The following is a 12,171-nucleotide window of genomic DNA, read 5'->3' as shown; positions in this document are numbered from 1 at the left end:
TGATGCTAACAGATTAGTATTTTGTCAACAAGTGAGAGCAAATTTTATGAAACACAGTTCACAGTTATTACTCATTAAAGCATGGGTTCACTTCTTATCATGGCACTATTTTCTCATAAATTTTACATTTTACAAACTTAGTACATTTCCAACTTCTTTGTTGAATTGGGGTTTTCGTTAAATTATTGCTTATGATAAGCAAGTTTGACTGTATTAGAAAAAAGTGTTTTTTTATAGTTCAACTAAGTATAAATTTTATATATGGAAAAATAATGATAAAAGTGGCCTAAAAATAATGAAAAGTGTATGAACATGGTTTAAATTATAAACCATGTTAATATTTTTATACTTCCATAAATTATAAATTCAAATTTCATAAAAAGGTACCTATTTTTGAAAATTTATATATAATTTGTGAAAATTAAAAATTATTTTAAAAAATCAACGTTTCTGACGGAATACAAAAATAAAATTTTAAGAAAAAGCATTTCGTAAAATTACCGTTTTTCCTAAAGTTGAATTTGTGAAGGTTCCACTAAACGGTAGAAAGTGAACGATAAAAATTTGTCCTGGACAGACCCATGTCTATAAACTGTATTTCTATTATTGAAGTTTTATTTAATAACTTTGAGGTATTTATTTCGATAGTTTAATTTTATTCTAGTTTAATGAAAATATTTTTATTTTTCAGTTGACACTCACCTGCCAACAGTGATGGTGGTTTTCTTACAAAGGATGATGACCATGATTTTTGCATTGCTTCTTGTTGTCATTGTTTACCATTGGTTTGGTATTCCTATAATCTTCCTTGGCATAGTGTTTTTCATGTTACAGAAGCTATTTAAATCAGCTACTAGGGACTTGAAGAGATATGAAAATTTCTCACGATCTCCTGTATTCAGTCATGTTGCTGCAACTGTGAAAGGTTTATCAACTATAAGAGCTTACGAGAAACAAGAAGAATTTTTTGATAGGTATTATTATTTTTCTATTTCATTTTGTTATTGAATGTTACATTTTAAAAGCATAATTTTGGAAATTCACTTGTGTGAGTCTAGGTGTGCATAAAAACACCTCTAAGGTTTTTTGTACCTTATAATAAGGCATGCTTTACAGCTAATTAAATGAAGAAAACTTAAGTTTGAATGTAATTCTTATGCAAGTTAAATTCATTGTGGGCAATGACATGGCAGTCAAGATAGTTATTCTTCTTTAATAATTTAAAAACAATATTTTTGATTAAATTTTTATTTACAAATATTTTTAATTTAAATACATAAATAGTATTATTTTCTTTGTGAAAAACTTATTATTTGATATTTAAATTACTGTAATATTTCTCTCTTTCAGGTATAAAACAGATGTAGTACTTGTTAGTTGTAAAAAAAAAACTCTAATGACTCTAGCAATTGAGAAATAAAATTTTAATATATTTTACTTACCTGTTCTGTTTTATTTATTTTTATGCATCTCATTATTGAATCAATATATAAAAAGAAACACATTTTTTTATTTTTAAATTATTAATATTTATTTACTGTTGAGTTAATCAAGAATATAATTACTCTGCGAGAACAAAACCCTGTAAGTATTGGAAATTTAAAAAGTATATTTCAATTAAATGTCTCCGCCTGATTGATATTTTTATATTGGTTGATGTTTGTAGGGCACATGCTCATGTCTTTGTCATATTAATGAGCATATTTGTTAGAATTTATATTTAAAAGCTCTAGATTTGTTTGAACTTAAAATGTTGTATAATATTTAAATGTAAATGTTTAATTTTCTAATTTAAAACTGAATTTTAAGTTTTAACTTTTCAGGTTTACTCAACTTGTAGATGAGCACTCATCACCTCAGTATCTTTACTATTGTGCCCTGAGATGGATGGGAATCCGAATGGACATTATGTGCCTTACAATAACTTTGACTACTATTTTATTCGTTATTTATTTGAGGGATCAAGTTAATCCCGCATTTGCTGCTCTTGCATTAGTTCTTGTTCTGCAGGTAAGAATTGTTTTAAATCATAGTCTTCAGTTTCTTCAGGGTGCGTAGAGTTTTGAAAAAGTGCTTAAAGATGCTTATTTTAAATTTTTGTTTTTTAAAAGCCCTTAAAGGTGCTTTTTTCATTGGGTGTTTTTAAAAAGTGCTTAATTTTTCCTTTACCATGTTAATTTTTACCATGTATTATACAAAAAGACATTATTCACATTGTTCTATTCAACATTTTCACAATTAATTCAACCCCAATCAATTTTGGCATACTGTCGGTTAGTAGCGTATGAAAACTCCATTCGTTTTACATGATTAAAAATTTCATGATTTTTGACAATTGTCAAAAACTATGCTAAAATTTTTTTTTTTTTTTGACATGACGGCTAAAACCTTCAACTGCCAAAAACTTTCCAACCCTGCCTAATTATATATATTTTTTAAAGTGCTTAAAAATATTTTTGAGTGCTTGAAAAGTGCTTAAAAGGTGCTTATTTTTTGTTGCAAAATTTGGCTACGCACCGTGTTCTTGATTTTTATTAAAAATTATTTTGATTAGTTTGTCTCGCAGAGGAATATAATTTTATAATAAGTCATGAATATAGTTTTCCCTAATAGATTAGACATCTCAAAGTTATATGATTTCCCTGCTCTTCATATTTTCTCTCTCACTATTACCATGGTTTCGGCAAATCTTGCTGTAGTGTTGTGAATTCCCTCAACAATATGTTAACCAAGAAGTTGAAATATACTTGTTTGAGAGAAAAGCCAGATTTGACAAAACCACAGTAACATGGAGGGGAAATATTCTTATTATGAGGAATTCCTATTCTTTTTATAATTACTTTAGTTGTGATTGTCCTGAATAAAATAAATAAAAAAATTATTCAGCATATTTTCTGTATATATGAGTTGGACTTACTTGTATATATTGAGTACTATTATTGGTACTTGATATATATTGAGTACTATTATTTTTGCTTAGGATTTTCCAATGTATTTTTTATCTTAATCATTCTGAAAGTTGCTATTACAGACTTTAAAATGCCTGTAAAAAAACAGTTGCAAATTCATCTAAATTAGTAAGTTGAGGTAAAGACCATAACATACATGTTTATCATTAAAAGTGAATACAGTTTAAACCTCTATATGTTACATAAACTATTTTAAACTTTTCCTTAACCTGTTATTTCTTGATTAATGATTGAAAATTGGTGATTTTCAGCTCCAGATTTTGAATTAACCAATAAAGTAAAAAAAAAATTAATTTAAAATTTAACATTAATTGAAACAATTGAATAATTGTTTATTTCAAATGGCATAACTGCATTTGAAGAAAATTTTTCTTTGCGGTAGTAACATTAAAGTTTCAATATATAACTATTGGTTTGTGAAGTAGGAAAAAAAAAACTGTCTTACTCACTTTGACTGATCAATAATTTTAAGCATGTATATATGATTAATTGATTATAAAAGTTTTCAGTCTTTAATAGCATTTTGATCTTTTTTGGAAAAAAAAACTTGAAAATAAAGTGAGATGGTACAAAATTAAACATAATAAATGTTAATAGTTCTAAGTTTTTAGTGAAATAAAGTATTAAACCATTAATTCCCAACCACAAAATGTGGTCTATATTTGAAAAACGCCTATGTTAAAAAGTGGTACATATTTGTTTGTACCAAGTGAATATTCCTTAGTGCTATCTACTTTTTAAACTCTTTAAAATGGCACTGTACTTTGAATTCAAGGCCAAATATAAACTTTTATATTATTAATATAAGTTTTTGGGAGTATACAGTTTGCTATTACAGTAAAAGATCTATGTAATACTATTTTATGAATTGGATAAAAAAATGTAATGGAATTTAAATAATTCCAAAACACTTAAATTACAGGATTTGTTTAGAAACAGAAATTATTACAAAAAAAAAAATTTATAAATTTTTAAATGTTTCTAGTATTTAAACATAGTTCTCAGGTAGATGTTTTGCAAGATTATGTCTTTAACAACATCTCATTCGTATTTTGTATGTGATGATCAGATTTTATGGAATTTTTTTCTGATACTTAACTAATCTGTTTGGTATTCATATTCATTTTATAACATGTAAAGTTGCACTTTCTTAAAAGAATATATATTTTATTTCATTTAGCTAAGTGGTCTGTACCAATATATAGTGAGACTCATGTGCGAGGTAGAATCGAGATTTACGTCAGTGGAACGTATGCAGTCTTACATTGAGGACTTAGAATCAGAAGCTCCTTCTGCCATTGATAAGACAAGACCTTCACCAGACTGGCCTATGCGTGGTCACATTGTTTTTAAAGATGTTAAAATGGGATACAGGCCTAGTTTGCCTTTAGTTTTGAAAGGATTATCTTTTGAAATTGAACATCAAGAAAAGATAGGAATAGTTGGAAGAACTGGCGCTGGTGAGGTTTTTTCTAAAATATTATACAGTGGGTGATCGGTTAACGAACATAATCCGTTCCAAGACTATGTTCGCTATCCGAATTGTTCGTTAACCGATCATTGATTCACCATAGACTTCTATGTGAAATCGATTAATTCGTTCTGGAGACCCTAAAAATTAAATTTAAAAGAATGTATAATTTCTTATTAAGTTTTTTAAAAAATAATGCATACATATAGTTTTGCATATTAATCAGTCCTATTCATTTTTTGCTTATGGGGCGTAGAAAAACATGTCCAATGTCGATTGCTTTTCTCTCTCTTTCAGGATTTTCCGGAAGTAATTAATAGCATTGTCGTTGTAAAAATCCCCAACCCTACTGACATCAGCTTAGTTTGGGTGCCATTCTAAGACCATTGCTCTGGCATCCTCCCACTTTTTCAAAAGATCTTTAACGGCAGATGTCGGCATTGGTTTCCTCTTTCGTCTTCCTTTTGTTCAGAAGGAGACACATTTCGCTGTGTTTCTTGGTGTTCTTCATTCAAAATTTCTTTGAGTTCTTCTGTCGTCAGTTAATCTACATGTCCCATTATGAGCTCTTCTATGTCATCCTCGTTCACCTCCAATTCCAGATCTCTAGCAGTTATCAAAATTTCATCCATAATTTCAGGGGTGTCTCCCTGATCACCTCTGTCACCTTGAACGAAGGATGGACACAGCTTCCGCCAAGCAGAAATCAACTGCCGCTGTGTGACTTCTGACCACGCCTTTTGAATGATACGAATAGCTTCAAGAGTGTCAAATTTTTCTTTCCTAAACTTTTTTGAAGTCATTGTTGAGAAGAATTGGCTTGCTTTAAAACACCGACGAAACAGCACGCGAGTGTACAATTTCTTGAAAGCCGCAATAACTTCCTGATCCATCGGCTGAATCAGCGAAGTCGTATTCGGAGGTAAAAACTGAACTGTCAGCCAGGGAAGGTCTGTCAACAAATTATCTTCAAGATCCTTTGGATGTCCTGGTGCATTGTCCAATAGCAGCAGTGCTTTCAACGGCAAGTCATTGGTATCAAGGTAGTCCTTGATGCTCGGGGCACAAACTTCAAATAGCCATTCTTTGAAAAGATACTGCATGACCCATGACCTCTGATTCGATCTCCACATTACTGGCAGTTTGTTCTTAATTATGGAATTTTTTTTAATGCTCTGGGATTCTCAGAGTGGTAAACGAGAAGTGTTTTAAGCTTTATAATAATAATTATTGAATGACCTTTAAATTTAAATTCATTGTTAATTCAAGTTTCATTTAGTAATTATCAATACTAAGCATGCTTTAAATATTTCTCCTTTCAGTGATCTTATTTTGTATGCAAAATGAAAACAAACGTTTAATAGTACTTTTTTTTCAGGCCGAGAAGTGTTCGTTAGAATTCGTTTTGTTCATTATCCGAATATGTGTTCGTTGTCCGAACACAAAAAATCTTTCTTGAAAGTGTTCGTTATCCGAATATGTGTTCGTTAACCGAACACAAAAACCTTTCGTGCAAGTGTTCGTTAACCGATTTGTTCGTTAACCGATCTGTTCGTTAACCGATCACCCACTGTACTGATATATAGCAGCTTACTGTTTTCATCTCTTTTTTATATATATTGACATCATTTTACTTAACTTTCATGCAAGCAAGGGTATTTGAGATTAACTAAAAAGAAATGTTTTTTATCCTGATAGCATTGTTAAAATTATATTCCTTCAACTTTCTTTGATCTATTTTCAATCAGGAAATTAATTTCTTTCTTGTTATATACAAGGTCCGGCTATTAATTTCCAGGACTCATAGAATAACTCAGAAGAAAATAAAATTAAACACATAGCCATTTAATATTATTCGAAGTAATCCCCATCAGCCGTAATGCACGTCTGTGCTCGGCTGTACAAATTTCGGAAAGAAGTTTTAAAGTGCTCTTTAATAGTGACGTTACAGTCTTCTTGATGGCTTCGACATCTTGAAATCTTGTCCCCTTCAGCGAATTTTTCAGCTTAGGAAACAGTCTCCGAGTGCTAGGTCTGGAGAGTATGGTGGATGCTGCATCTTAACGACACCATGCTGGGTTAAGAATAGCCTCACAGGCAACGCAATGTGTGGAAGCGAACTTTTTCAATTGCTTGCGGCGTGCGTAACGTCTGCGGCCAACCTGTGTGTGGATCATCTTCCACGCTTTCGCGCTGTCCCGAAAGCTTTTAAACCATTCAAAAGTTCTTGAGCGACATAATGCTTCCTCGCCGTAAACTTGTTTTAACAATTTGTAGGTTTCCGCAGCTGTCTTGCCCAATTTGAAGCAACATTTAATGTTTATTCTTGCTCCATTTTCACTTCGACAACAGGAATTTAAGAGCTACGTTTTAATGCACCTTTCAACGAGAACCACTTACTTCAGTACGGTGCCGATTGCACTGCACATGCGCAAGAAAACACTCTTCAATATGCAATCATTAGCGCCATCTTCCGGCTTTTCGTTCTCCTACAGTTACGTCAGTCCTGGAAATTAATAGCCGGACCTTGTATAATTTTTTATTGCATTTTTCACTTTCATATTACTTTTTATATTACTTTTCATATTGCAAATGCCAGTAGTTCATTCAAAATATGAGCAATTTTATGCTCTTAATTCTTAATAAATTATTTGGGTATTTTTAGAGATCTCACCAAAAATAACAAAGGGCATGGTGTTTTTTCTGAAACAAGGGAGTCTTCAGTTTTAAAGGGCACTAATCTTGAAAATTATATCTAGATAGATTAGTGCCTTTCAAAACAGAATTTAAAATACTCAGATATGAGAAATTATATTTTAGATTAATTCAGCCTAAAAACAATTTGCAATAGTTATGATAATCTGAAGTTCCTGGTTTCTGCTACTGCAACTTTTTTTATCTTAAAATTAAAAAATGAACTTTTTTTTTGTTGAAAAAAAGACAACTTTGCGAAAAGGTCCTGAGGATGCATTTACCTGTGCAAAAGAGCAGGTAGGGTGGGTCACCCTTCTAAGAACACTTAGGGGGAAATTTCTTTGGCTATAAATCTGATTGTAATTCTAAATGTAAGTTGTTTTTTTGTAGCAGTAATTACCTTAAGCTAATTATAGTATGGTTTTAATGTAACAATTTTAAATAGCCTATCTTGCTCATTATTTAAGTATGTGAATTTTCATTATTAAGTACGTCAATCTCTTACGAGTAGGATGTTTGTAGTAAAATGTGAATATATTACAATGTATTATTTTTATAAATAAACCAAATATTTTATTACATTTGTGCAGTTTTGTTTTTAATTAGGTATTTAAGGTATTTTACATATCTCTAAAAACATATGAAATGCCTTAAAAAGTTTCTTATTCTTAAAATTGATATAATTATGAGATTTTTATGTAAAAGTGTAAAGATTTCAATTATTTCTATTTAAAAATAAGCACTTAAAAAAAGTAGCAAAGCTGTTTGAAGCAATAAAAAAGCTGTTTCAAAGTTTTTATAAAAAACCTCATGATTACTAATAGGGGTAATAATTTTATTTCGTGTGCTACTTCTGGGCCACTTCCTTTAGGTATGTTATCCCTAAGTCATACTTTTTGTATATTTTATATTACACCTAATACTGTACTGAATTTATCCGTTATGTTTTCATTACTTTATATATACATATCGATCTTTGCAGGAAAATCTTCCCTTGGAGCAGCCCTTTTTAGATTAGTTGAATTGAATTCTGGGAATATAATAATTGATGGCATCAACATTGAGAATCTTGGATTAGAAGATTTAAGATCTAGAATGTCTGTTATCCCACAGGATCCCGTATTATTTCAAGGATCTATCAGGTACATTATCTTTTCTTTTCTTTCAATTCTAAACATATGGAGAAACATTATTTTGTTTTAGTTTTGTATTTTCTAAAATGAAATGCATCGTCTATAGAACAGATTTTTAAAGCTTTCAAAGTGTCAAAAAAAGGAACATTTGCAATTGAAATATGCATTAAAAATACAAACCCTTTGTGTAGTTTTTGATAAATATTGACTTTTTATGTAATGTAAAAACTTCTTAAAAGAACGAAAATAATTTCTCTTATTTTAATTTTATAATGGCAGCATTAATTATTCCCCATATATCTTTTATGTTAGTAGATACACGTTTGTTTTAAGTTTTTATATGCATGTTTCCATTGTGTAAGGTTTTCAAGCAATATTGCGACTTTTTACGCGCAGAACCATCAGTGAGTTAAAATTCTAATCCTGCATATTTTTATTTAAAAAAATGAACCTAAATGCTGTGCTTAGTAAAAAAAATTAAATATAAAAACGATAATGATATAATTCTAGTACCTCTATACAACATCTTTAGAGGATTTTGTTCTTACTTTATATTGGAATATCCTTTTACTATTTTGTTGTTCTGGTTAGTGTAGAGGATTATGCAGTCATAAGTTTATTTTAAGAAATAGTTACTTTTACTCGAAAAATTTTTTTAGTCATGTATTTATAAGGCTAACATGCCTAGCATGACACGTAGAAAATTTGAGATTTTTGTCATTTTGTTTTATTTTCGAGATCTATGTATTTTTAGTATTATTATTAATATTCTTTCCAACAAATTTGTTATGCTTTCACCAATGCATTCAGTTATTTCTTTTACTTATATTTTCTACGATAACCCTAGGTAAATTCTTTCATTTTTGTTAGCAAATGTGTTAGTTCATTCTGGATGCTTTGTTTTGTTAGTTAAATTTCTGTATACTTATATTTCAAATAGAATGTTTCTTCTGCCTTTTGCCTGTAATTCAAAAAATTAGATTTAATGAATACAAAATTGAACCAAAACTTTTTTACTGTCTTGCAAAAGTGATTAATTTATTTTTCTACAATTCAATGAAAAAATAATTTTATAATATGAAGGGAAATTGTCTTAAATCAAGAAATATTTTTGTATTGCCAATGATTTAAAATATTTATCTTTTTTAAAATGTTTTAACATTTAATTTGTAGATACAACCTTGATCCAATGGGCGAGTATGAAGATGAAATATTATGGAAAGTTCTTAGTGAAGTTGATATGAAATTAAAGGTATGATTTGTATATATATTTTTTTTTGTAAACTTTTGTATGTTTTCCTATTTTTTAAAAATATATTATGATTTCCATATGAATTTACAAAAATTAGAAATAAATTAATTATGTTTGGGTTATTAGGTTTTTAAACTTATTGTGACTTTGCGTTATTAAAATACTTATTTTTTTTTTTTTTTTAATCTGTATTCATAATAAATTTGAGTCTAGATAGCCTTAAACTTCTAGTTACTTTTTTAATAAAAAGCTATAGAGAAGTGCCAATTAGAACTACCAATTAACAAAGTTGTCTGGTTAACAGGACTGTGCTATATTTTGCTGCTTTCTTAGAAACATTTTCAAAATTTTTTGATGAGGTTGTGAAATTGCTTCTTTTTTTTTTTGTCCTTGAAATTGAGGGACTTCCACTTTCCTTCAAATATTCTACTCTCCAAGTGATAGGGAAAAGTAAAAAAAAAAAAAAAATTTCTGGTTAGATTTTTTGAAACACACTATTTTTCTAATAGGTGTCTGGAAAGCAAGAAAGAGTCATGTTATTGTCACATCAAATATTGATATCATTGAAATAAAATGTAAATATGTAAGGCGCGATGAAAATAACATAGCTCTTGATCATACTCCTCTGTCAGTATCTAATTAGCACACCAATTTCATAAAATACTAGCAAAATGCTATAATTTTGTTTTAAACTTTAAAACAGACTTTTGTGAATCTTGTTTTTCTCTAGTTTTGAGTAAATTTGATTGTGTGTTTAAAAGCTAATTCCTTCGATTGGTTTACATAAGTTTTTAACTAAATTTATATTAATTTAAAACTTTATCAATGTGCTATTTTTCTCCTAACGAAATATTTTTTTTAGATTTCTTCCCTTGATGGTGGTCTTGATTCACCTGTCGTTGAAGGAGGCAATAATTTTTCAGTAGGTGAAAGACAGTTGTTGTGTATGGCACGAGCATTATTACGCGAAAGTAAAGTAAGTAAAAATGTTTTGGCATATTTTTAAAACATTGAAACTTTTCACAATTTTCCTAAATGTCCTGAAATTGTTGCAATTTTCCTAATTTTGGTTGACGTTAACAGGACGAATAAATATTAAATTTCTAATAACGAATTAAAAACAATTTAAATTTAGAAATTGTTATTTTCTTTGAGACAAAGTATCTGCTGAAATGAATGTTAAAGTCTTTATAGCGCATCAAGTATGGCATCAATTTAACGTACTTCCATTGTTGGTGAAAATGACACTTAATTAGGACTAACTATGAAAACATTCGATATTGGAGGAATTTATAAAAAGCTCTAATTTCTCTTTCCCCCTCCCCTTGTCATACTGTACAGTTTTTAATGGTAAAATCCTTATATTTTTCTACTACTAAATGATTATCTGTATTTATACGAATTATCCCCTCTCATTTTTTTTTATAGAGAAAAATGTAATTTTTAAAAACTCCTAAAACTATCCCCGATTGTATATCCATGCCATACAAATTGCTCCCATTTAAGAATCAGTGTTCTTAAATTTAAAAATAATTTAGTCCTTAATTTTTTTATATTTTGAACTTCCAGTCCTGTAGAGCATGTATATAAATTATTTTTAACCTTTGAAAAAGGTTATTTTACATTGAATCGGCCAATTTTCAGAACTTTCTTCAACTAATTATTGAAATTTAGTACTCATTCGCCTAAGTTTTAAATTTTTTTTTAGGTTGTATTGTTAGATGAGGCGACTGCTGCTGTGGATAATGAAACTGACAAAGTTATACAAAATGCTATTAATCAAGTATTTGCCAATTCCACTGTTCTGACTATTGCTCATAGATTAACAACTGTTGCCAATTGTGATAGGGTAATGGTTTTGTCTGAAGGAAAGGTAAGTTTCTTTCTACAGTACTTAAACTTCAGCATTATTTTAAACATATACAGAATCTGAGGTATTTTATGATATTGTGTTTATTCCATTGAACTATAAAAAATAGTGATTATTGAGTCATAACATCCTGCAAGTGTTCACAATCTTACTAATCATACCAACTTATATGATGGATTTTTTTTTATTTTTAATTTTGTGATAATATAACTAGAACTTAAACGTATTAAGTGTAATGTTTTATTAACCCCTTGTGGATCGGCTGGTGGAGAAAGTTCCAGTATATACATACTAAAGAGTATGTATACTGACTAATACAAGAGCACCTTATTGTGATCAAGTCTCTGCGATATTGGACTGCTAGAGTTAGAAATTCTCGTTTCATGCACAATACCCTGGACTCTGACGGGAGAAGAGTGTGATCATGTATATGTGATAACAGCCCTAAAGAGATTGAGGAAAATAAATATTAATCTTTACAGGTTATTTTTAGATAATTGTTGTTACAAAAATGTCTTTTTGTGAGGTGAATTTTGAATGCTAAGTATTTTAAAACTAGTTTTAATTGTTGTTTTTTTCCACTGAGGTGAACCGGGTTTGAATCCCAGCGATGGCTGGTCGAAATGAATTTTGCATCCGGCTTATACCGACCACAGTGCTGACGTAAAATATCCTTAGTAGTGGTAGGCGGATCATAGGTTAGAGTCCCCTTGCCGTCAGGCTAACCGTGTGTGGTTCTTGTGTTCTTCCTCTCCATGTAACGCAAATGGGGTGAGGCAAAT

The 12,171-nt window shown here is 29.7% G+C and overlaps 1 protein-coding gene across 1 annotated transcript in view; it reads left to right on the top strand.

Annotated features, from left to right (window-relative positions):
* Window positions 1–12,171, top strand: part of LOC107455422 (ATP-binding cassette sub-family C member 12) — a 40,981-nt gene that overhangs the window by 25,989 nt on the left and 2,821 nt on the right. The window contains exons 23-29 of the mRNA XM_016072979.4: window positions 692–974; window positions 1,824–2,010; window positions 4,150–4,429; window positions 8,117–8,276; window positions 9,441–9,519; window positions 10,382–10,495; window positions 11,228–11,392. Coding sequence (XP_015928465.2) covers window positions 692–974; window positions 1,824–2,010; window positions 4,150–4,429; window positions 8,117–8,276; window positions 9,441–9,519; window positions 10,382–10,495; window positions 11,228–11,392 — 1,268 coding nt within the window. The remainder of the gene's footprint in view (window positions 1–691; window positions 975–1,823; window positions 2,011–4,149; window positions 4,430–8,116; window positions 8,277–9,440; window positions 9,520–10,381; window positions 10,496–11,227; window positions 11,393–12,171) is intronic.

This window comes from Parasteatoda tepidariorum, chromosome 6 (genome assembly GCF_982258835.1).
Source record: "Parasteatoda tepidariorum strain Cologne lab strain chromosome 6, Ptep-v5.0, whole genome shotgun sequence".
Taxonomy (NCBI): Eukaryota; Metazoa; Arthropoda; class Arachnida; order Araneae; family Theridiidae; genus Parasteatoda; species Parasteatoda tepidariorum.
The sequence above is the reverse complement of the archived record's forward strand: the minus strand, read 5'-3'. Positions and strand labels throughout refer to the sequence as shown.